Raw genomic sequence first — 23,930 nt, 5'->3', positions numbered from 1 at the left:
ATTCAATGAACTCGTGTGACGTTCTTTACATGTTCCCTACTGAAATTGAAATTTACCTGGATAAACTATTGATTTTTGACACAGTTCCGCTTATTAAGTAGTTTTAAAGCTATCCTTAGCATATTATTTTGTGCTTAATAATCTGTAATGATCAAAACTTCTTCAATCTAAAGTTCTACATTGAAAAAAGTAAACGCCTCGCCGAACAGCCTGTGCTCTGACAGTCTGTGCACGACAACAATCGGAGAACGTAACACTAGTCATGAAGTTGGATGGAGCTCGTCACCCGTGTCAAGTCCTGATATACCAGGAAATAACAACCCGTTAAGAAAACCCAGAGTAGAGTTACACCAGAAGTAAGTAAGTGACAACTTTGGTTACTTTCTAAAAGCAATTTTGTGCCGCAGTTACAGCTGACACATACAAGAACCGAGGCTTAATCGTTAATGTCTCTGCTGGCAGTGTGTCAGTGTCACTTATGATATGGGACAGTCAAAAAGTAATACAAGGATTGCGAAATGACATTTGGAGTGATTGTTGTAACGAAAAAGCCGGACTACACCCATGTTGTTCATATTAAGATGAAGCTCTATTCACTTGCACAGAAAAACACACCATTTACAAATGTGAAAGAGTGGGTGGTGGCATCATTTAGCCTCATATTAAATTTTTTGAATGTCTCACCTGTATGTTATATATTTTTTATTTTTCTTTGTATGATGGGATACTTTTAAAGTGACACTGATATGATATGTTGCTCGCTATTTTACAATAGAGAAACATAAATTATCCAAGGTTACAGGATGAGTCATAGGACATTTGATGGTTATCATGGTAAAGGGCTGACTTACTATTACTATTACATGCACCTGAATTAGTGAATATGGTATAGGACACTGATATATATATTCATTCAGGTGACAAACTGTACATCTTTCTGATAACGACTGATCACTGACATACTAGTATATTGTAATGTATGTAGGTGCTTACAATATGACATATATATCAAATGGGAAGTTGTGAAATATTTACAGTAGTAATAGTACTGTATTTGCATGTGGTGTGCACGAACACAACCATGCACGTCTGTGTACACACACACACACACACACACACACACACACACACACACACTGTTTATTACAGAACTTATAACATACACTTATATTGTGATTGCAGGATGTCCTCCTCAAGTGATGCAGTGACACCAAAAAGGCCCATTGAAAGATCTCCTGCACCAGATGGTAGAACAACGACAAAGAAATCAGTAAAGGAAAGAAGGCAACATTTACAACGAGCAGATGCATCAGACTCTGTAAGTGTCGATTTCCAATGGTGGATTGTTGACCAACTTTTTTTAATGTCTTGCTCTTTATCATGCCCTCAGTTTGTTTATATATCTAAAGAATTAAACTTCCTCTGACATGGATGAGACAATGGTATTGAAAGTTATCTAAGATTTTAAATAATTATTTATTTATTTATTTATTTATTTATTTATTTTACTGTTGTGTTAAACTCGGTAGTTTTAAGCCTTGTTGGACTTATAGTGTGATTATGCAAATAATTACAAATAGAAAGTACTTACTTGTATTGAGCCTATGCCTTTAATATCTTAAGTTTATTTGTGATCAAGGCTTTCCCCAGAAAGCTGTCCAGCCTTAATTTGGATGGCCATTAGCCTCAAAAGACGATCTATATTTCCAAAAACTGATGGATGGCTTACAAAATCTTTAGGCTGTTTTTTTTTGGCCTTGCTTGGGTTGTGAATTCATGATTCTCATTTTGTACTCCCTTTACTCCAAATCCTGGGTAAACCCCTGTTCGTGATAAAACAGTATTAAAGGAGTTTTATAGAATTTTCAGTTAGAATAATTGACTGGGGTAGCGCTAACACTCGCCATTTTAGCCAAATGCTAAAACTGACATAAATTGGCTAGACAAAAAGGGCTTGATTTGACTTGTTTTAGTCAAATTATAACCATTTGGATAACAAATTGACAAAAAAGTTGTGATTTGGCTAAGCGAAAAAAATTGCTAGTGCTACCCCAGATTGACTTACAGTTAATTACAAGCTAAGCCAAGTTATCCTTGGCAATCATAGATATTTTAACCATAGAATTCAAAGGAAGTTAATTGGAAATGTGCAGCTATTAATCTTAGATATAATACTGGGATGTGGATATAACTTCCTCTTAGAAATTATTCTGGGTGGTTTTAAGGAAATGGATCATATGCAGGAAGGTTTTTAACCATGGCATAGTTTCATTAAAAAAAGAGTTAATTAAGCTGCCTTTTAGTTTAGACACTGACTAAATAACTTTAGATTGGGCAATGAGAAGATCTATTTCCCTGCTTAAATTGAATGACATAGAGTAAACAATCTAAGTCAATATTTAGAATGATTGTAGACCCTTAATGGTGACTATTTAAGTGACATACACATCTTTAAATTAATTTTTCATGTAATCTGAAATTAAATAACTTAACAGGTTTCCTTGCAAGATATATCTTACAGAAAATATCATAATTAATCAGTATCATGTACTATTTGGCATTCTATATAATCACCTTACCCCTAGGAGGTATTAATGCAATTTTAATCAGCCAGTAAAAAGAAAGGCATTGAAGGTATCAGAATCAGTGTATGCATAACGTCCCTTGTTCAATGAAATTATGAGAAAATCTTTTTTAAGAATGGATTTTAATTTGACTGCTTCTTGCTGGTCTGGTCATGGCACCGAATTTTGAGCCTGTTTTACCATGTTAACATCTTAATTAGAGTAATCATATCTACACATGGACACCTGGTTCTCGGTTCCCTTGAGAAGCTCAGAATAACCTGGTTTAATACAACAGACCTGCTTAACTGCTGCATGCTGCATGCTAGTAGGGGTAAACAGAACAGAATCCTTGGCACGGTGGCTTGGTCCAAACAGAGAGATAAAGTGCATGTCTGGTTACGCCACCTCTGTTAGCCTTACTGCTTCCGGGAGACTACTCCTGTGTGTACTTCTGTGATCTTGTCGGAACAAGACAGTCATTCCAAAAAGGAGATAAATATGTTGGTGTTCGTTCTTTGTAGTAGTGAGGTCTTCACTTGATTGTACCTGAATCGTAAGGATCGAAGAAATGGTAAGTAGGCATCAGCACCTGCTATCAGTAGATTTAATAAATGGTTTTAGCATTTAGCGGCACAATTGTGTCATTAGGAAATGAGCTTCTGTAAATATATCTCTTCAGCTAGGGTTTTGATTGCTCTGACTTCTTTATGGTTTTCAGACCTAAAATGAACTCTATTGATTTTGTTATATGAATATATTGCATTACATAGGGAAGTTTTCAGATTGATAGTAATGTGTTTCTGAAGAAGATAATTATATGATTCCATTTAACTTTGATATTAGTGACAGGCTAGATAGTATGTAGATAAACTTCAACCTTCATGATACTGGATTAAATCAATGGTGGACCTGAAATTCTAGGGTATAAAGATTAGAATCAGACACTTATGGTATTGTTGCTTTTTTAAGGTATTCCTAAGGTACAAATCTTGTCAGTTTGAAAAATCTTTTTTCTGTGTCTTTATGCTTTAGAAGTATATCTTTTTTTTATTTTATATGAATGAAGAAAGACAGGTGAAATTTTAGCTGCGTGGAATACAACTGTTTACAACTGTTGAATTTTGAATAGTTAATACCCAGTGTATGATTGATCAGCATATTGCATATGAAGTGCAATCGTACATGGCATTTTATCATAAATTCTGTATAAAGATGGAGCAGACATCTACATTATATTATATCTCCAAATAGCAGCATTTTTAATAATGATAATTATAATACTTATGATAATTATTCATAACATGATTTATTGCTTTCTAGGATAGTGATGACAGCCTGTCGGTCTCCTCCTCCACTATGTTGGACCTGGAGGGGAGGCAACCCAGGACCGCCAAGGTGAAGAAGTCCAAGGGAGAGTGGATCATTATAGAGGGACTCAGGGACGGGCAGAAGTTTGATGGTCGCAGCAAGCCTGTAAAATTCGACGGGTATTGCTTGAAAACTAGAAAATGGCCTTTGAAAGGTTGGCACAAGGTGAGCTGGTTATGGGTGACCCCCCCCCTCACTCCACCCCCCCACCCCCCCACCCCCCACCCCTTACGTCGTGTAGATGTTGATTCTGGTTTTTGGTTTGTTCTGTGAGACCATTTAAATTAAATGAATTTAAGAGCAAACAAGCACATTTACAACCCTTTCATCTCAGTGGCCATATTTGATTTTTTTATGTTTTTCAAAAATGACCTTTTGCACAGATATGCTACTTGTGATCATTTTCATAGTAGAAAGCTAGGGTGAAAGTAGATGGTTATGTTTATTTGTAGCTTAAGATTATAAATTTACCTTTAATTAATTTTAAAAGATTTCTGTAACAGTATTAGGAATATTAATTTCCAGTTATGTCACATGCACGCACACATGCGTGCACTCACGCCCCCATACATGGCGTACTCTAATTTAACTAATTAGAATGTTACATCTACATGAAACATGACCTCAGCTGCTCTAGCTGTGTATAACAGTTGATCCTTGTTTTTGACAACTCATTAGCTTAGTCTGATTAGCTTAGCCTGATTATATTAGGAAGTTAACTTTATAAACATCAATAAAAGTGTACGTTGTTATTATTACATGGAATGCCCAATGTTTGTAAAAGAGTTCATAATATTACATGCCCTTCAATAGGATTTTCAGTCCTAATGAAATATAAATCAATGAAGACTACTGGTAGTAGTATGTGGTATGAAAAACATTTATATGTGTCTAACAAATTAGCTAGTTTTAATGTTATTACCCATATGAAATGGTTGTGTCCTCCTGTGAAATGCCTATAAATTTCCTGTTCTGACAGTTCTTTACAGGTATCTATTTTATGGAGAGGCAACTATACGCTTAGAATGAGCTTCATATTTCCTGAAGGAGATTAACTCCTGTGTGTTCTTAGTGTACAGATCATTTTGCAAGGTTTATTAATATAGGATGCGTCAGTATTTCTGTCATAGGGCATCCATGCTAGAACTCTGGCATACGATTCCCTGTCCACTTGGCTATAGTTTGCATGTACAATAGATGAGCTATATATATATCTATCATATATCTTCATGCATTCACATTATGATATGCATGTTTTGACCTGATGAATTTGAAGTATTTCATTTGTGATGAAGATCTTTTGGATCAGGAATCTAGTTCTGTGCAAGTACTGTCTGTTAGGTGAAATTGATTTAAACCTTAAGTTGGCAATCTTCACTATTGATTGAAGAAAACATAGCCTGATAATACATCAAGTAATCCTCCTCCAGTACATATTCATGTTGTTAATAACAACAACCTTATTGGCCAAACTCCAGTTCTCTATGCAAGTTTTTTTTTATGGGGTTCTAATTACTCTCACCAAGGGGTTTAAGATATCCGCTTCAAATTAACACAAAGATTCCCAGACGTTGCAATACAATACCTTAATGTGCCTTGAAATCTTTCCAGTTTTGTGAGACAGAATTATTGTGGAGTCCAAAATTTTTGTTCTTTTTTTATATTATATATATACACATACATTATTGGTGAGTAAGCTTGTTAAATAACTGGGCAGCATACAGCTAAATGTATTAATTATCATATACCATGTTTAAATTTATGAATTAATGTAGGACTTCACTTTCCACCTTGTCAATAAAATCAGATTTGATGGTAAAGGCATGATTCAGATTGGTAGACAATGAACACAAAACTTATATATATATATATATATATATATATATATATATATATATATATATATATATATATATATATATATATATATCCTATGCTAGAGTATATCTGTGTTAATTATTAATAACACACTGCACAGACACTTGCAAGTAGGTCACAAAAAGATACCTATATTATTGCATAATTTTTATAACCACTGATCTATAGTGCTTGTTTGTATGCCAAGAAAATGACTGGTCACTAAGGCTTGTTTAATTAAAGATATCATGTGCTGAAGAAAATCCTTACAGAAATATGGGCTGATTTATTTCCATCTTATTGATTTATGGTTAAATATATTTTATTTGTTGTGTTTGTAACTGTTTTACATTAAGAGAAAAAAGTGTTTTGGTGGTTGCCACCTGTACTATAATTTAGCATGTGGCCACTGACTGAAGTATATTTCACTACATAGGCTAGAGAAACTATAGTACCCGAATGTGTCACTGGCTCACTTAGAACATTTTAATGAAGCATCTTGAGCTTTTTTTATATCTCAGGTTGAACAAAACCCTTACAAAGATGTGAGCAAGGGTCTTTCTGTATACATTTACAGTTTGTGGTTTAGATTTTTCTTTTCTGTCTATACTTTAGCAGATGGCAACTATTGCCCTATACAGTCAGTACATGAGTGTGTGAACTGGTAGATCTGATTCTCAGTAACAACTGAAACTTAAATGTCTGACTAAGATAATGTGTGAAAAGGTTTTTAAAAGTGCTGTGTAGACATGAGCAAAACACTTGTCTAAATATGAACTGCGGTCTTACTGGATACATTGGTCTTTTTGTCTTTTTTTATGTATTTATATTTTGATGCATGTGGAAAGCACAAATTGGAGAGAGGCCTATTAATTGCTTCTATTTAACCCTCACCCCCACACCCACCCACACCACACATGCCAACCCTGGGGTCCAGACAATACCTGACCATGATTGCCATTTAGGAAATAAGACCACTTTTTAAGAACCCATGCCTTGACCTTTATGAGACTTTCCTTTTTCTCACAGTTGCAAGTTTCTGTTCCGAAAAAGATTGATTTTTTTTCCTTTGAATAATGCCCATCAGTTGCAGAGCCATTTAAGGGTTCTATCCTTCATAGTTGCCATCAGCAGGGGATTAGGGAACTTTTCTGTTGCCTCTGATTTTCATCTATGGCTTTACCATATCCCTACAACAGAGTTAAGTTATTTTTTTAGACTTCCTTATTTATTGTATCTGTTATAAATTTTTTGTTTATATTTATTTTGCTCTCTCTTAACTTCACCTGCTATATTGATCATCGACAATTTTTTTTCTAAATATTACAGATAATTTTTTGTTTTGTTTTGTTTTGTTTTAGAAAGATGAATTCTGTGGTGAATGGTTTTCGGTTTAACCTTTTCTTCTCAAGGTTCACAGAAATACAAAACTACCATCTTAGAGTATTTTTTATCAAAGCATCATGCAAGGGAAACATTTAATTGCTAGTAGTTGGATTTCCCTTTTCAGTAGCATGACTTCTGAGAATCTGCCTTCAGTCTGAAAATTATGCGTAGTAAACATATATGAATGTTACAAGGCACCAAAGAGAAAATAAAAATTGAAGTAGGTTTGTGACAGTCATTATGGTTATAAGATTATATTACATTTTTCATGTTTTTCACATGAACAGACTTTGTATTGATCAAATTAAGGAGCCGAATGTCCATATTTTAAATTATACATGCTGTTATATTGCTGCTAAGTGCTTTATAATGTGATTATACAAAAGCCCAATGATACTTGTAGTACATATCTATTTTACCCAGTGTGTGCATTAACCTAGCTAATTCACTGTGTTTTCATCATATTTTTATTGATATAATATTGAAATATGTATGATTATGGAATCACTGTTGACTATTTCAGAGATATTTCAGTCTGGAAAATGGAATTTTAAGCTATGCAAAATACCCAAGAGATGTAAGTAAATTTTCTATCATTATTATTCAATTGAGAATTTTATTCTCTATCTCTCATGACTTTTTTTTTTATTTCAGCCAAATGATTTTTTATTCAAATCAACAACAATAAGTAATGAAGTTAAATTTTTTCAAATATCAAATTATTGGCCAAAATGCAGTACCATTAGCTTTTGCAAATAATAGAGTGAGCATAGTGAAATACTAAAGCCTCAAGGTATTATTGGTGATAAGTAAATTGAATCACACAGCTATGACTCGTCATCTCTACTAAGGACTGATGTCGCAACATAACATCAATTTGCACATTAAATTTACAATTATCGTCCCTTGTTATCTTTATTGTCACTTCTTATCTTTATAAACATATGTAGCATATCTTGTATGCTGATAATTTTGTTGTAGAGTGCCATTGCCAGGTATTTCTTCTGTTTGCAGACTTCAAGAATGTATTTGTTTGTATACTCCATACTGTTTGCGGAATGGGCATTATATAATATTTGTAGCTTATCCCCGCCCTAGTCAGGTATGAATAATATATATAGACCATGGGCTGACATAAGATGTACAGACTATTTCAAATTGCTCAGTGGTGTGACTTTCAAAGCCTATCTATATTAATTATTCATCGCCTGTAACATCCACAGGAAAGATGTTATATGTAGAATATATATTGTATGTAATATGCACAGGAAATATGTATATTATATGTAATATGCACAGGAAAAATAAAATAATCCTACATCCTTTCACTAGACTTACTCTAGCATTTATAATTATTTGGCCTGGTGATAAATGTGTAGTATGGTTAACTTTGGACAAAGAAAATTATCATTTTAGTGTCATGATTCTGTTATGCCTTCTCAATTCATCATTTATTTGCTGATTTTTTATTTCTTATTTGTGCAAAAATAAAAGAAAAATTTATTGATTCTCTGTGCATCATACATGTACATTGTATAATGTACTTGAAAAGAGAGAGAGAGAGAGAGAGAGAGAGAGAGAGAGACTATCTTGTAGACCCATGGCACTATTCTCTAATGGTATTTGTTACTGTTAGCGCATGTTAGGTTGCATCAGGTGATTAGAATGAAATGGAGAATTCCAGTGCCACTAACTCAGTGCAGATGCAAAAAGCTTATAATACCACCGAGGAGAAATTTCATTAAGAGAATGTAAATAGTCGGAATTTTCAGCCCAAATAGTGTAAAATATACGTAAATGAAGGATGCTTAAGTGGTAACCAGATGATGTTTTTTTCACATCTGATATTTGCTTTTTACATGTTATAAAGAGGGTATTACAAACAATTGCTCTTTTTTCCTCATGTTTTTAAACAAAAATGACTTGGGTTTTTATATGCAGTTTACCCAAAATCCTTATATCAAGACACAAATTAATCTTTAAGTGTCTTGAGGGTTTCAACCAAGAGAATCATAGATAAGCAGTTCATTTTTTTTATCTTTCAGATTCAAAAGGGTAAGCTCCATGGTGTAATAGATATAGGTTTGTCAGTGTTGTCCTATAAGAGGGATGGCAAGAGAATAGACATTGATGCAGAAGACCTTGTGTTCCATCTCAAGGTAGGCAGTGTTGTATTGTTCATATATTACTATTCTTAGACAGTACTATTTTCCAGATGTGCATAATTTTTACACCTGTGTATTGTCTGCAAACTATAAAAGAGTGTTTGACTCATTAGCAAATGTCTGAATTTTTGATAGTTGATAACTGTTATGCATTATAGTATAGATATGGTGATATTTAAAGGGTCTAAATGTGTTTTTGATTTTTATCTTTGACCAACTCTGGTAATCTATTTCTCATTAATCTGTAATTTTTTTAAATGTGTCATATATTTAAGTGATGAAAGTTTCCCTTCCGTACCTGTTGCTCTTGAATTAACTTGGCAGTCCCCCTTGTTTGCTTACCCTGCAGGTGAAACATTCCAAGTTCTTTGAGGAATGGGTAGAGAATCTGAGGAAACATCGTCTGTACCGGCAACATGAGATCGCCTTTGGAAGCAGGGATGTGCCAAAACTTACTGGGATCGCTAGTCCCGTGGAGGAGCTCACTGTCCTGCCCCCCATGTCTCCAGGTGATTATGAAAATCACAGTAGACTCCAGGAAAAGTTGATTCAAAAATAGATTCAGATATTCTAGACTAAGGGTAGTGTCCAGTATTAGTGCTGTCTGTAATAGGATGACTGTTGGAGATGTTGTTCAGGGGGATGTATTGAGGGATGATTACAGTTGGGCATGATGGAAAATATATGAGGGACTGCAGATATTCACAGTGCTCGTTCAACAGTTTATGGCTACAAATTGACATAAAAGTCTAAAGCAGTACTATAGCACTGAAGTTTTATTTTTATTTTTTAATTTATTTACTAAATAGTGTGACACACAGAGTAAGCCAGATCATTTTGTGCATTTCTTATTTATTCTATATTTATCCACATAGACATACAAATTATATCAATTTATATCTGTATTTTTCTAGAGCAATTTGCTGAGCGCCAGCAGACCCTCCAGCGTAATGCCAGTCTTAAGGGGCGTACCTCGAGTCTCCTTCACACCACGCAGCCTCCACGAGTAGCGGCCTGGTTGATGGATTCAGCAGGGATAGAGCAGTGCAATAAAGGTGCACAATACTACTCTGTGGTTCATGCTTATTATATTGGTTAATGTTTTTTATGTGCAGACACTGTGTGATAAGCTGATGGTGATCAGCTGTTTTCTTTTGTCAGCTTTGCCTTGAAATGTCGTCATTTTTATGCAAATTTTGGTTCATTTTGCATTGTATGTAGGAGGCTGATAGTCCATCGAAATATCTCATGGGTAATTTTGTAGTTTGTGACAAAAGAATATTTATACTAATATCATTTCATCAATCTGATGAAATTCTTTTAACAACCTTTTAGAGATAAATGAAATATTGATCTCTAAGGGCAGCACTGATTGATTAAAATCATCTCTGACTTCATCAAATGGCATTCATTTCTTTTTTTTATTACAGAACTTCAAAAGGCTCAAAGCCGCATCTTTGATCTGACTGACCTTCTAGCCAAATTACATGACATTCAAGCCACTAGTGATCAAATGGTTGCTGTAAGTACAGTCGAGTCGATGGCATTTTTATTTTTCATTGTTGAACACAATCTACATTAATGGCCTGTATGATTATTGTGTATTTCCAGTTCTTGAGATTTTTTATGATTATTATTATCAGTTCAAAACCTATCTTGGTGAGAGAACTCTTTTGCATGCATCTAATTTTGAAATTGAAAATGGGAGGGGGGTTAATCATGGAATGATTAAATCTTTGCTATTTTGTTCATTAAGTTGGTAGTCCATAATGGGGATGAATGAAGAGGTTCATTGGGTCTTAGTTTGTAGATGAATATTCACTCACAATCAATCCATCTTTCTTTCTTTCATATAATATTTATATATTAATTTATTATTGATCCAATTAATTAAATTATTATTATTATTATTTTGTTCTTCACTGTTAACTGTTTTACCTTATCATTGGTTAGTTTGGTCACTGTTGGTTTGGGAAAACTGTTAACAGTGAAGAAGAAAGATCTTAGGAAAATCAATATTAATCATAGATATCTGTTACTGTAAGATTGAAAAATAATTATAGAAGTCTTAACAGATGAAGTTAAATGGAATATCCAGCATGTATCTTGTGTTGAAATGATCATAATAATCAAAAATATTGTGCACAATAAAAATTTTAGTTTTAAATTTTTTTATGACACTTTAACCACAATTTAGTAGACGGTTGATTTACAAAGCTATTTATTTGCACCACTTTTTCTTTTACAATAGTGTACATTTCATGTGACCTTCTTGCATGTACATATTTATATAGCTTATGAGTGGCTTCAACTTAATTACACACTCACACTGCAACTTTCAGTCATCTTAAACTTCTTTTATACTAACACCTTCCTTATAGCAGCAGACGGAACCAGACACGCCAACCAAAAAAGAAAAATCAGGAAAAGGATTTCTTCGCCGAGGGAAAAAGGACAAAGGTGGAGCAGATCTTCCCACGTCATCCAGTGTAGGTGATATGTAGGCTAATTAGGCCTTTGTGGTATTGATCCTACCTTCCCCTGCGCGTTTCTGATAAGCTTCTTCAGGGATATATATTATTGATAAGCTCAGCATTGTATGTGAAGATTACCACTTACTTGAAATTAATTGACTATCATTTTTTATTTTTTGGGGAGTGAGCTGGTTTACTTTCCTGTGTTGTTCTTTCTGTTTTCAAACTATGGTATTAATTCTGAGCTTGTTCAAGGTAAACCATCACCAGAATAAGTATTTAGTAATTCTTTTAGGTAAACTTAAAAAAAATGGTAAATCATATTTGTATCTTGGTGTTATTGATAATGTTATGGAAATGTATTTGGAAATTGGCCATGACAGGTATTAATTATGTGAAGTAAAGATATAAATTTAGTTTTTTTTAAATGCAGACCTAGCTTTTAATTGCACCACTTAAATGCACTTGTCTGACCTTTTATCTGCCCCGTTTCTGCACGCAGCGCCATCGTGAACGACGCCATACTACTGCTGTGCTAGTGAGTACATGTGCCCTTTGCTGTGACAGAAACTAAATTTCAACCTAAGGGACCATTCCCAGACACTATCGTACTGACTGTGGATCAAGCTATCTCTGAGGGGATTCTCGCTAAATTGAGAAACAATGAAGCTGCTTGGGATAATTAATTATTGTTTAGCAGCTTCAGTAGGCGTGTCAGACATCTAAGCCGCTGAAGCTGAAAGCAATTTAGCCAAAAAAACCCCGGAGATGGATCGATCCTGTTAGATCGATCTAGGTATGGGAACCCAGTTTAACAGATTGCCTTCTACTGAAGTGTGCTTCTCCCTGCATATGTCATCTTATTTTTTCTTTTGCATTGAGGCAAATATTTATGCGTAACATATTTTTACAGGACTTGTGTCATGCAAATCTTAAAGAACTAACTTGACAGTTTTTAGAACTGGTATGTGTCAAAGGTGATGAATTACTGAAAATGTAACCATTTTTCAAGCTTGTCTGCCTTTCTATTTGACATCTAAGGATATTTTTTAAAAATGCTTATGTCCTTCATGATGTGCTTTATGTGAGGGTAGCCTGTCTGATATATTAACACATCTATCTGTGAGATGTTAGTTGCAGTAATCATCTGTCACTAATCATTGCCTTTGTCTTACATACAGTGTTACTAATCCTGGCAAGAGCTTAAGCTTATTAAAAGTGTAACCTGGGGTGAAAAACATTATTTCCCATGATGAGCATTGAAATTGATCAGGACCAGACGTGTATCCCGTTAAAATTCTCCTCAGAACTTGCTTAAGCGTTGAGGCAGAGACAGTGAAGATCGCACATTTCCACTTGTTGGCTTTGCTTTGTCTTTTTATTGCCAAACCTTGCTTTAACCTCTGCATTTACCGTAAGCCAGATTTACCAGCTATTTACTTTGCAGATGGCAGACAAGTGCTTATTATGTTTCTTTTTTGTATGCAAGACTGGGATTCCTCCATCTCTTGGAGTTAATGAGTCTGAAATTTTAGTGCAAGTGTGACACTTTAGATGTGACATTTCAGGTCTCAAATTTTATGGTGAACAGCGTAGCAGGCATTCCTGTGGGTAGTGCCACACCCCATCTAAGTTCATCCAATCCCAACTTGGCTGCCAACGAGACGGACAGGCTGCGCCCTTCCAGTATGCCAGAGTCCATTCTGCAGAGAATCTCCTCTGATAAACGTCTGCAGGAAGTTGAGCTTAGGGAAGAATTCTTGTCCAGTGCTCGAGAAGGTGAAGTGACACTTTTATGTCTCTTCCAGCCTGAAGAATGCAAACATTAGTGAAAAATTTTTATCTGTTTTCTTTAAAAAATTATATATATTTATTCTTGCTTTTATGCAATTTTTTGTATTTGTCTAAAAGTTCTCTCCTCTTGATAACAGCTCTGAAATTTAAAACTCGTTGTGAAAGTGAAATAGAAAAAAATTTTAAAGATGTGTGCATACAATTGTTCTTACATTAAAATTATCTTCATAAACAAAAAAGGTTGTCTTTGTGAATTGTACACTGGTTATGCTTTCCTGTTCTAGTTGGTGAAACTTTAAAAACACTAGTGAGAACCCTGAACACTGAGCGAGATCGTTTGAAGTGTGCATTGGAGCAGGATGCAGGTGTTGCCAATGTGCAAGGTAGTGCTGCATATATTCAGACTTTGCGGCAGGCACTAAGTGAGGTAAATAGTTTTTTTTCTCTTTTGTTTTCAACTAAATGCCATACTGGTAATTGCAGTACTGCAAATACAGTATACTGATGAAGTACATAGCTTGCATGCTTTTGTTTTAATTTTTTGAAATTGAAAATCTTATTTGCCATGTTGCTTTTTTTTTAATTAACTTTGTGTTTAGAAATCAATAAAGCAAATTCAAAAAGCAAAAATGTATAATTTGTAATTATTTTAACTTAACAGATACTAGTTTTTTTTATGGAAATTCATCTGTATAGATTTTTTATTCTTTTATACACAAAAACTTTTCAATTTCTACACTTACTTGAACTGTAGCTTTTGATCACTACTATGACCTTCCTCAGTGTGTGTTCCTCTGAGTCTGCTTTGTTTAGGTACAGTTCAAGTAAGTGTAGAAATTGAAAAGCTTAAGCATATAAAATAAGATATTGGGTTTCATGACCAAATAAATTCCTTCTTTGCGTGGCGAACTTAAATAAATCCATGAGTAATCCCAGATGTCTCTTTTCCCAGGCTCATCAGCAGAATAAAGAGTTGCGTTCAAGACTAGCCCGTATCCATGGAGAGTCTGATCTCTCTGTCCTGCCCTCTCCTCAGAGCACCCTTGACAGTGATCAGGTAATTACCATTGTGACCAGTCTACTCAGAATGGAATAAAAAAAAACTACCAGTTCTAATCAAAATTAGGAAGTTTGAAGATTAAATATATAGATTATGGAAAAATAAGCAAATTAAATATGGTTTCTGAAATGCGTACTAAGTTGATCTGATCTGACTTATTGCTATAAGCAGTAAGTTTCCTTGTATCTAGGCTGTAATATGATGTCAGAGATGGTAATGCTGTCTGTTGGTGTGATCTGATACATTATCATAGAAGTATTTAGATTCTATAACTGTGTTGTAAGTGAAAATGTTTCACAATGTCTCTGTTTTGAGAATGAAATTCTTCTCTCACATTGCAAAATCTTTTTCTGTTGAATTTCAGATTATAATTATATGTGTTCATATGTTGCTTAAGTGCTTTTAAAAGATGTTACGCTTTGTATGAATTTTATACCAGTTCAATTGAGTTTCTGGTTCAAATTCCAGGGCAACAAATTATTATCCCAATCACTGTCCTTAGAGAGCACCTCTATATCAGAATTCTTTGATGCAGCTGAGTATATAGCACCTAGTGCTTCTTCATCAGAGGTAAGAAAAATTGGATAAAAGTTACTGATAATGTGATATTGATAATGGATTCTAACATAGAAAAGACTAGTGTGAAATTTTTTAGTTTTATTTATCATTTTTTAATTGATTTATTAAACCTCGATAACATGCAGTAGAAAATGAAAACTAATCATGGATTTTGGTCACTTAACCTGAAATTTAGACATAATTTTATTAAGATTTATTTGGAAGCACTTTTTTGTAAATATTTTGTTTTAGATATTCTAAACTTGTCATATAAATCAAAAATTATAAATTTTTACTTGGGTTTTCTGTACAGGGTTCTGATGAAGAATCAGACTCCAGTGAAGTAGAAGATGGAGAAGAGTTTGACTTTACTCCTCCTTCAAGTGGTAATTATATATTATTTATGAAAAGATACTATTAAATACAATAGGAGTGTTTTAACATCATTTCCATTTTTATAAGAAAATGTCATTTTAACCTTTTCGTAAAATAGTTAGACATCAAACTTAATTGGAAAAAAAGGAGAAAATAAGATATAAGATTCTAGGTAATGCCAAGAAATATAGATACAAGTTAATAAAGATCTTCACTCAGAGATTTTAGTTTCAAAATATTAAGGGACATCTGTTCTTTCCTGCAGGAGATATCCAAGAAGGAAATGGTAGTGTTTATTTTATCTCACAATTTCATTTATTTATGGTTTTTATTTGAATGAAGGTCTGTCATGCACTTTGGTTTATGTACGAAAGTATTTCTGTTTTAAGACACATCTTTTCCATTTAAAGTACGTAAGAATATTTGTAACATCTTTTATTGGACTATCAAGTGTTACAACATGAGAAAGTTGCATCCTCATCTTGAGAATTTTCAGGTCACTGATGGATTGATAACTTATGCTCAATCAATTATATGAGCAATGATATGGAAAGAGTCCCTGAGCAGCAGATATCCCCCTTAAATGGATGTAACATTGTCACTGTTGTAACATTTTCGAGTCCAGTAATAGGTTAAAAAACTTATTTGTGTATTATGTCAGCTGTTTATCTGATGACATTCAAAAACTTCATTAAAGGGTTAGTTAACTTTTAAGTTAAGGGGGGGGGGGTGGCAAGCTGATGGATGTTTTTTTTTTTTTTTTTTTTTTTTTTTTTGCTTAAAGAAGGAGAAATTTTAAATTACATCATTATTTGACCCATATGGCTAAGAGAGGTCTTAAGTCTGACCAGTGTGGCAGTTTTTGTAGATAATGTTCTGCCCTCAGTACAGTATTGCAAATATGAGTTTCTTTTTGTTGTTGGATTAGTTCAGTTTAATGCTGAAGATAAATATGCTTGCAATGTTAAAAAAAGAATTTAATATGATATAGAATTTCAATGAACACTACTACTAGTAGGTAATGATTAAAAGGTTATTGAATGGATTATCAGGTTATGTTGTAAAATATTATGCTTTTAGAGTTATTTTTAGAGATCAAATACATCTGTATGTGATAAACATAAATTTAATACATAACATAATGAATTACTATTCCAGACATAGACCTTGCCAAAGCAACTGGCCATCGAGAAAAACTGCCTGCTCCCAAAACAGACGCTGGAGACCTCAATTTGTGGAATCTCTTATGCAAAAATATTGGCAAGGACTTGTCCAAAATCTCAATGCCAGTCACCCTCAATGAACCTCTTAATATACTACAGGTGGGTTCAGCCATAGTCAACTGAATGCTCTTTCAGTTAGAACCAATTTCCTGAAATTTTCATTAAATATCAGCATAGAGCAGTGGGTCTTGACATTTGCTTTCAGCATTACGGATTTCAAAAACATGGATAAAATTTTAGAGCGGTACTTTGTAGGAATTTTTGTCGATGTTAGAGTGGAGATTATTTACACGGCTCTGGCAAAAATGATAAAACTTATGCCTGGACATAATTACAAGCACATAATTGTAGTGTCAGATGGGATCATGGCATTTTACGGGCATGGTTTTGCTCCAATTTCAGTGGCTGTGTGAAGAGTTGGAGTATAGTGAGCTTGTGGACAAGGCTGCACAGACTGATGATCCAATTGATAGAATGGTAGGTTCTGTAGGTTGTTCTAACATGCATAAAGCTTAACTTATTAACTTTAAATAATGTAAATAATGATAATAAACAAATAATGATTAAGTGTGTAATGGAATTGAAATTCTTTACACTAAACATTAAAGAAAAATTGATCATTCAGTTTTTTTTTTCTAAATAGTGATTTTAATAATCCATCAATTAATTTTGTTGCAAGAATGCTTTGCATTTTGCAAGTTTTTTTTTTTTTCACTGTTAGACTTTCTTCTTACACTTTTCTTAGACATCTATTGCTTATTTGATATTTTAACAATATGATGTGTACCTGCCCAGGTTTATGTGGCTGCATTTGCTGTTAGCGCATATGCCTCATCCTCCTGCAGGGCAGGACAGAAACCTTTCAACCCTCTGCTGGGAGAGACATATGAATGCGTTAGAGAAGACAAGGGATGGAAGTTCATTGCAGAGCAGGTAAGTTCCTGCCTGGCTGGGCTTTTCTAAGGGTTGGGGTACAGACCGTCCAAAATTACCCCCTGTAATTTCCAACAAAATTTTAGGGAGTCCAAGTATGCCTAAAGCCATCATATTTCCAAAAAATCTCTAAGCCATCCAGCTGTCTTTGAAAATATAGGCTGTCCAGTGATGCTTGTGGCTGTCCAGACGGCTGCATGGTTTGCTGGGAAAACCCTTGCTGCCTGGCCAAATTGACTAGCAATCATTTAACTTACAATTGAGAGCTCGTTAATTTGTTTGGTAAAAACTGCAGATGTGTTATGAAACTTGTTTGCTCAGATGATTTTTGGGGGTTTGTGGTTATGTACATTTTTTATTTCTAAAAGAAAGGAAATGTTGTATGTAAATACTGTAAGGACCACAGCATTGGTTTTATTTACTGGAAATTTCATATTAATAATCGTCATTGAACTTCAGACTAGATCAGACTAAGCTTACAGTTTTATGTTTTATGCCAACTGATCGGATTACATGACCAGTTTACACAGTGGTCTCTACCACTGTAAATTGTATTCCCACACAATTTAGTGGCATGTCTAAAACTAAAGAAAAATGTTCCAAAGATTTGCTGGATATAAAAAATAATTTAACTTATGCAGTCTACTGAAGTTTTTTTTTCCTTTTTTCAATCACTTACTGTTGGAACACTTTTTCAGTGAATAATTTTTTTCTGAATTGTTTTCTCCTTAGGTCAGTCATCATCCTCCAATCTCAGCATGTCACTGTGATTCCCCGAACTTTATATTTTGGCAAGGTAGGTTTGTTCAAGTAAAAGAACCACAGGTGAATGCTTTTTACTACTACATAGTTACACTGCTTTATGGTTAAATACAAATTTAATTATGATTTGGTGTTTAAAAAAAACAAAGGAACCAAGAAGGTGCAAAAGAACTGTATTGTTTGTTGTGTTTCATTTCAGAATCTCGTATTAAAAACAAGTTTTGGGGAAGATCCATGGAAATCCACCCTGTAGGAACAGTGCATTTAGTATTGCCAAAGTAGGTGCTGCATTTCATTTGTATCGTCATTTACAGGTTTTCATAATTAAATGTTCCAAAAATATATTCTCCCTGTCTAAAAAGGATTGTACACTAACATCAAAAACCAGGAGACAGAAGAACACACTTAAACAGGATGATGACTCTTTTTTAGTCAGATTTTTCAGTTTGTCCATGATGAGTAGAAGTGTAAAGCTCTTTATCCAATATGATAATGCACATGTAACACTCTCACTTATTGTACAGTTAAAAAATTTTAACTTTTGGCCACATGTTACTACCATTTAAGGCATACCTGTAAAACCTTTTTACATATAAAAGAAGAAATTCAGTAAGAGAGAATTGAATGTGCAAACGGCTTACCTCTTCTCAATTTATATTTTCCAAACAGAAATGAAAGTTGACATTTTTCTATTGTGTAGGTATGGTGACCATTACCAATGGAACAAAGTGACCTCATGTATACATAATATTCTGAGTGGCCAAAGATGGGTTGAGCAATATGGAGAGATGGTCATCACTGCAGGGTCCATCACTTGCAAACTGACTTTTGCTAAGGTGATTTGATACAAAGACTTGTATATACATGCATGTAGTTTTCATTCGTCATGAAAAAACAAATTGGCTGCAGGTCATAATACTGTAATAGTTGACACTTTCATTGCTCTATTCAATATGCTATGAGAACTTATACTAAAGTAGAAATTGATATATATATATATATATATATATATATATATATATATATATATATATATATATATATATATATATATATGTCTCAAGTTGCAGCGATGTAGGGTTGCCTTGAATCCTGTAAAATGTGTATTTTCTCTAAATCTGCTGTTTCATTTGCAGGCTTCATACTGGTCCAACAAGAAAAATGAAGTTTATGGGAACATTACTGACAAAGATGGTAAAGTTGTGCAGTACCTGTTTGGGAAATGGACAGAGGGCTTGTACTGTGGAAAAGCGCCCTCTGTGAAATGTATATGGAGACCAGGTATGGTGGATATGAAGAAAATATTGTGATAGAAACTGCAATATTACCAATATTGTGTGCATATCTTGATGAGAAGCATTATGTAATGACTTGAACTTACCTGGGTTTTTAATTATTTTGTCTTCTTACATCTTCCTGCAGTAGAAAGTTGATCATCTTGTCATGAAAGCATAATTTTTTTAACTTACCCAGCTTAAATTAATTATATTGATTATTTTTATTTTGCCACTTAAGGTGGATGTTAAAATATCCTAATTAAAATTATTGTAATTCTAAAAAATATATTAAAGGCTTGGAAAAATATGAAGGCATGATTGCTTCCTGCTTCAGGAAGAAGCATCTACTTGATACATGTATGTGAACATTCCCTCAGGAGTACTTTTTATTTCAGGTGCTTTACCAGATGACTATGAACTGTACTATGGTTTTACCAAGTTTGCAATTGAGTTAAATGAGCTAAATCCTAGCCTTAAAGCAGTCCTGCCTCCCACAGATACCAGGTTCAGAACTGACCAAAGGTAAAGTCTTTTTGCTTTAAAAACTGATACCACTTTGTTATCATGTCAGATGTGGGTGCACTGTAGCTATGCAGGTTTTTGAGTAACAGAGCCTAAGTTGCACAGTTTGCCATTGGTTTTGTATTAAAGAACTCTCAGGCCTCACTCCAGCATTAGTTTTAAGAATAATTTGAAAGTTTTTTTTTCTTCAATCAATAGGTAAATATTGAAATTGTTTACCTCCAATATTTCAATGTCTGTGAGAGCATCTTCATGAGGGATATTTCAATATTTAGCTGTTGGTTGAGGAAAAAAAATAACTTCATTCTTATATAACACAACACAGTTGATGAAATTATTCTCTTGAGCATAAGTTTTGTTTAACAAAAATGGTTGATTCAGAAATGTTTCCATCAAATCAAAATTTTGAGTCAGTGCAGTCAACAGTTTTTTTTTTAATATTTGTATTCATTTATCTGTTACAGGCTTTTAGAAGAAGGACACATAGCAGAAGCAGAAACAGAAAAATTGAGAGTAGAACAACTACAGAGAGATCGTCGTAAACAAAGAGAAGCGGAAGGAATCAAAGCTGAGCCTATGTGGTTCAGGTATGCAGATGTTTTTCTTTCAATTTACCTTGATGTTTATCTCTATGATCTGATTTTTGTTTTAAGTTTTTTTAAAAGGATTTATTAGAAATAGCATTGCCCTAGAATAAAGTGCCAGACACTTTGTAGAATTAATTGGAAATATACAGAAATATCTTTAATAAATAAAATTTATCTATTTTTTAAATTAATTTACAGGAGAGAAAGAGGAGAGGATGGTTCTGAGCACTTTGTTTTTTCTGGGAAATACTGGGATGCAAGGAAAAACCAAGAATTTGTCAAAATGACCTTTCCAAAACTGTGGTAGCTAGGATGAAATTTTTGTGGTCTGAGAAAATGAGTATTTGAAAAGACACCCTGTGTGCTTAAAGTCAGTTTTCTTGAATAAATTGTGATCCATTTCAAATATACCAGTTATTAAATTTACATAATGATAATTAGTAACTTTCTGTTAATTTGTAGTGTTGAGAATTTAACCACTTTTTTACACAGAGATAGAATATGCTATGTTCTGGATGCTCTAGATTATGAATGGGTCAGAAATTTTCTTTTGCCAAAATTCCATTTATTTACCTTATCACTGAAATGTGTGCAACGAAGATCTAGATGTTTTTTTTTTTTTTCTTTAATATATTTAAGGTATTTCATTATAGGGATGCACAAACTTTGTGGTCAAGTTTTGCTAGTTGTTCTTATAAAGGTGACACTTTTTAGTAGTTAAAATTTATATATATTTAATATAATGGAGCAAAAATTGGCAAATGCATTTTAAAAATGATATTGAATGCTGGGGTAAATTGAATTAAAATGAGTGCTTGAAATGACCGTGCAACTCCAGAGAAATGCACTAAAAAGGTACAAATACTATTAATACTGTTTTCACACTAGAAAGATTCCAATATGTTTGTGCTGATTCTGTGTGCCATAAATGGAATAGTACTGATTACATATAGTTGACCCTCTGTTTAGATTGCTAGTTGAAACAATTTGACAGAACAGTTTTGAATATTGAACAACTTTTATGAACTTTTAATAAAAGAGGTGCAATATGATTTAGATCATTCTAAGTCATTAGATTTAAACTTAATTTCTAGATGTTCTAGAACTTAAACAAGTAATTAAGAGTTACTTAATATAAAATCAAAGGGTGGGGTTTGTGTGTTTGAAGGACTCTTAAAGGGATAATAACTCTTCGTTTCGGGCAAAAAAAATTTTTTTCCTGGAGTAAACAACAATTTTCCAATACTTACCAGTGGTTAATGAATCCATTTTTACATTCAAATTTAGTCCCTGGTTTTTTTCTAAAAGGTTTGGTTTTTTGTTAAAATCTCTTAAGAGATTTTAACAGAGTATAGCCATCAATGGAGGTCACGTGGTCTAAAGACGAGCTCAGATATCAGAATAATAGCTATAACTGCCGTTTTTTTGGTAAAACAGAATATAATATATTTCTATGAGTTATTCACAATGTTTTTGTTGTGAAATATAGATCTCATACAAAGAGTTATTATCCCTTTAAGCTTATTAAATTTAAATCTGTTTTGGCAGGGCATAATATTTTACCATATTATTTAACACTTATTATATGATTTACGAATAAAAGCCAGACTGCTGAACCAAACCAACATCAAACATCTACACTGTACATCTGCACTGGCTCACATACTTCAGGTCTGTAGACAGGGGGTTAGAGGATTTGAAAGAACTTCATTTTTCCTCAGAAAAGGCTATTCTTATAATTTCTCTGCTATTTGTCAAGTTTGGTCAATTGGGGGTCTGGGGGGCGTAAGGTCTACTTTTTTCGGGGAAAAAAAAGATGCTACTCCCATACTGGCTGCAGGTCTGTATTTATATTGAAACGCAACAGTAGATCAGTCTTAGTTATTAGTATGTATAATTAAATTTAATTTATATTTATAGATAAACCAGTACTTATGGCCAAGTAATGTGATATTTTATTGTAACTAAATTGGTATTACTCCAATTGTCTATTTAATAATTCTAAAGTACATGTTATGGTCAGTGAGCTGCATTCTGAAATATTTTAAGGACTGACTGTAAAGCCTTGAAAATTATTATCCATATATCTAGGAGGAAACTGAACAGATGTCTGAAACTGATTTTTTTTTTCTTTTCTGTTCATTTTGTTCTTGAAAATCATCTGCCATACATAAAAATGTCAGGGATGGGTGTGGTTAACAGTTATAGTGGATACAATAAATTTGTAGATCTGATGACAAAAATGACTGATTCTTTATTAATTAACATAAGTTAATAAGACTCTCCTAAATATTTGATCTGTAGTTTGTTTTAGAATATTTATTTCTAATGCATACTAAAATTGATCTGTTGACTATGTTACTTGTTGATATAGAAGTCAAAGACATATTAACATGTTGAAATAAAATGTATAATTCTATCTTTAAACTTTTGTTTCCCTCTCTTTGAGTGTATATTGAGTGAGCACTTTGAGTTTATATTGAGTGAACATTTACAGTTATCTAGAAGTTTAGTTTTATTTTAATCATAATTTATTATTATTATTGATTTATTTTTGTATGTGTGTGTGTAGCTTGACCATTAAGGTAAGGGAGACAAGATACTGCCTTTGTGAATGCATTTTTGCCTTTTCAAAGGAATAAAAACAATCATTTAGTAAATTAAGAAGTAGAGATTATAAACAAGTGATTTTCAATAACTTTTTTATTTTAATTATTCATTTTAAGGTATCAACCGTGAATGGCAGATTTTTTCATTTAAAAATATGTATTTTGCTTTTGAGATCAAAAGACCAAAACTGATAGTTGGGACTCCATGTCTCCATTGTCTTCTAAAACACTTAGTTTTTCGTCGAGTTGAATAGATCAGCAGGCCATTGGTTGATGTTAGCTATGGTAATGTTAGGAAAATACTTTACATTCTTGCCAAAAGGTGGCGTGCGTAGGTGGACGCCAACTAAAATTTGCGACATATAAATCCGACTTTACCAAATAGTGCCTGCGATCCACAGATGTAACATTTC

The 23,930-nt window shown here is 33.4% G+C and overlaps 1 protein-coding gene across 5 annotated transcripts; it reads left to right on the top strand.

Moving 5' to 3' along the window:
- The first annotated feature begins 19 nt into the window (after nt 1-19).
- LOC106156556 (oxysterol-binding protein-related protein 6-like) lies at nt 20-21,960 on the top strand. Of its 5 annotated transcripts, none has more exons than XM_087007036.1 (24): nt 20-356; nt 1,183-1,318; nt 3,888-4,100; nt 7,702-7,755; nt 9,224-9,337; nt 9,693-9,852; nt 10,258-10,398; nt 10,774-10,865; nt 11,725-11,832; nt 13,386-13,596; nt 13,896-14,038; nt 14,564-14,668; nt 15,140-15,241; nt 15,543-15,615; nt 16,763-16,926; nt 17,230-17,304; nt 17,623-17,760; nt 18,493-18,556; nt 18,722-18,800; nt 19,223-19,358; nt 19,659-19,803; nt 20,195-20,321; nt 20,786-20,908; nt 21,107-21,960. In XM_087007036.1, exons 2-24 carry the CDS (start codon nt 1,184-1,186, stop codon nt 21,213-21,215), a joined length of 2,811 nt encoding a protein of 936 aa, XP_086863162.1. In that variant the 5' UTR covers nt 20-356; nt 1,183; the 3' UTR covers nt 21,216-21,960. The 5 variants fall into 5 exon arrangements, with proteins under 5 accessions (XP_086863162.1, XP_086863163.1, XP_086863161.1 ...); XM_087007037.1 differs by having other exon boundaries at nt 20-360; nt 11,728-11,832; XM_087007035.1 differs by having other exon boundaries at nt 20-360.
- The last annotated feature ends 1,970 nt before the right edge of the window (nt 21,961-23,930 follow it).

Source organism: Lingula anatina, chromosome 2 (assembly GCF_051362555.1).
Source record: "Lingula anatina isolate TDL-2025a chromosome 2, LinAna3.0, whole genome shotgun sequence".
Taxonomy (NCBI): domain Eukaryota; kingdom Metazoa; phylum Brachiopoda; class Lingulata; order Lingulida; family Lingulidae; genus Lingula; species Lingula anatina.
The sequence above is the reverse complement of the archived record's forward strand: the minus strand, read 5'-3'. Positions and strand labels throughout refer to the sequence as shown.

Bases quoted from the DNA above. Each gene is read 5' to 3' on its own strand.
- LOC106156556 (XM_087007036.1), top strand. From the start codon at position 1,184: ATGTCCTCCTCAAGTGATGCAGTGACACCAAAAAGGCCCATTGAAAGA. The intron at 7,756-9,223 runs GTAAGTAAATTT...TTTATCTTTCAG, and splicing joins ATGCAAAATACCCAAGAGAT to ATTCAAAAGGGTAAGCTCCA. The intron at 14,669-15,139 runs GTAATTACCATT...TTCAAATTCCAG, and splicing joins GCACCCTTGACAGTGATCAG to GGCAACAAATTATTATCCCA.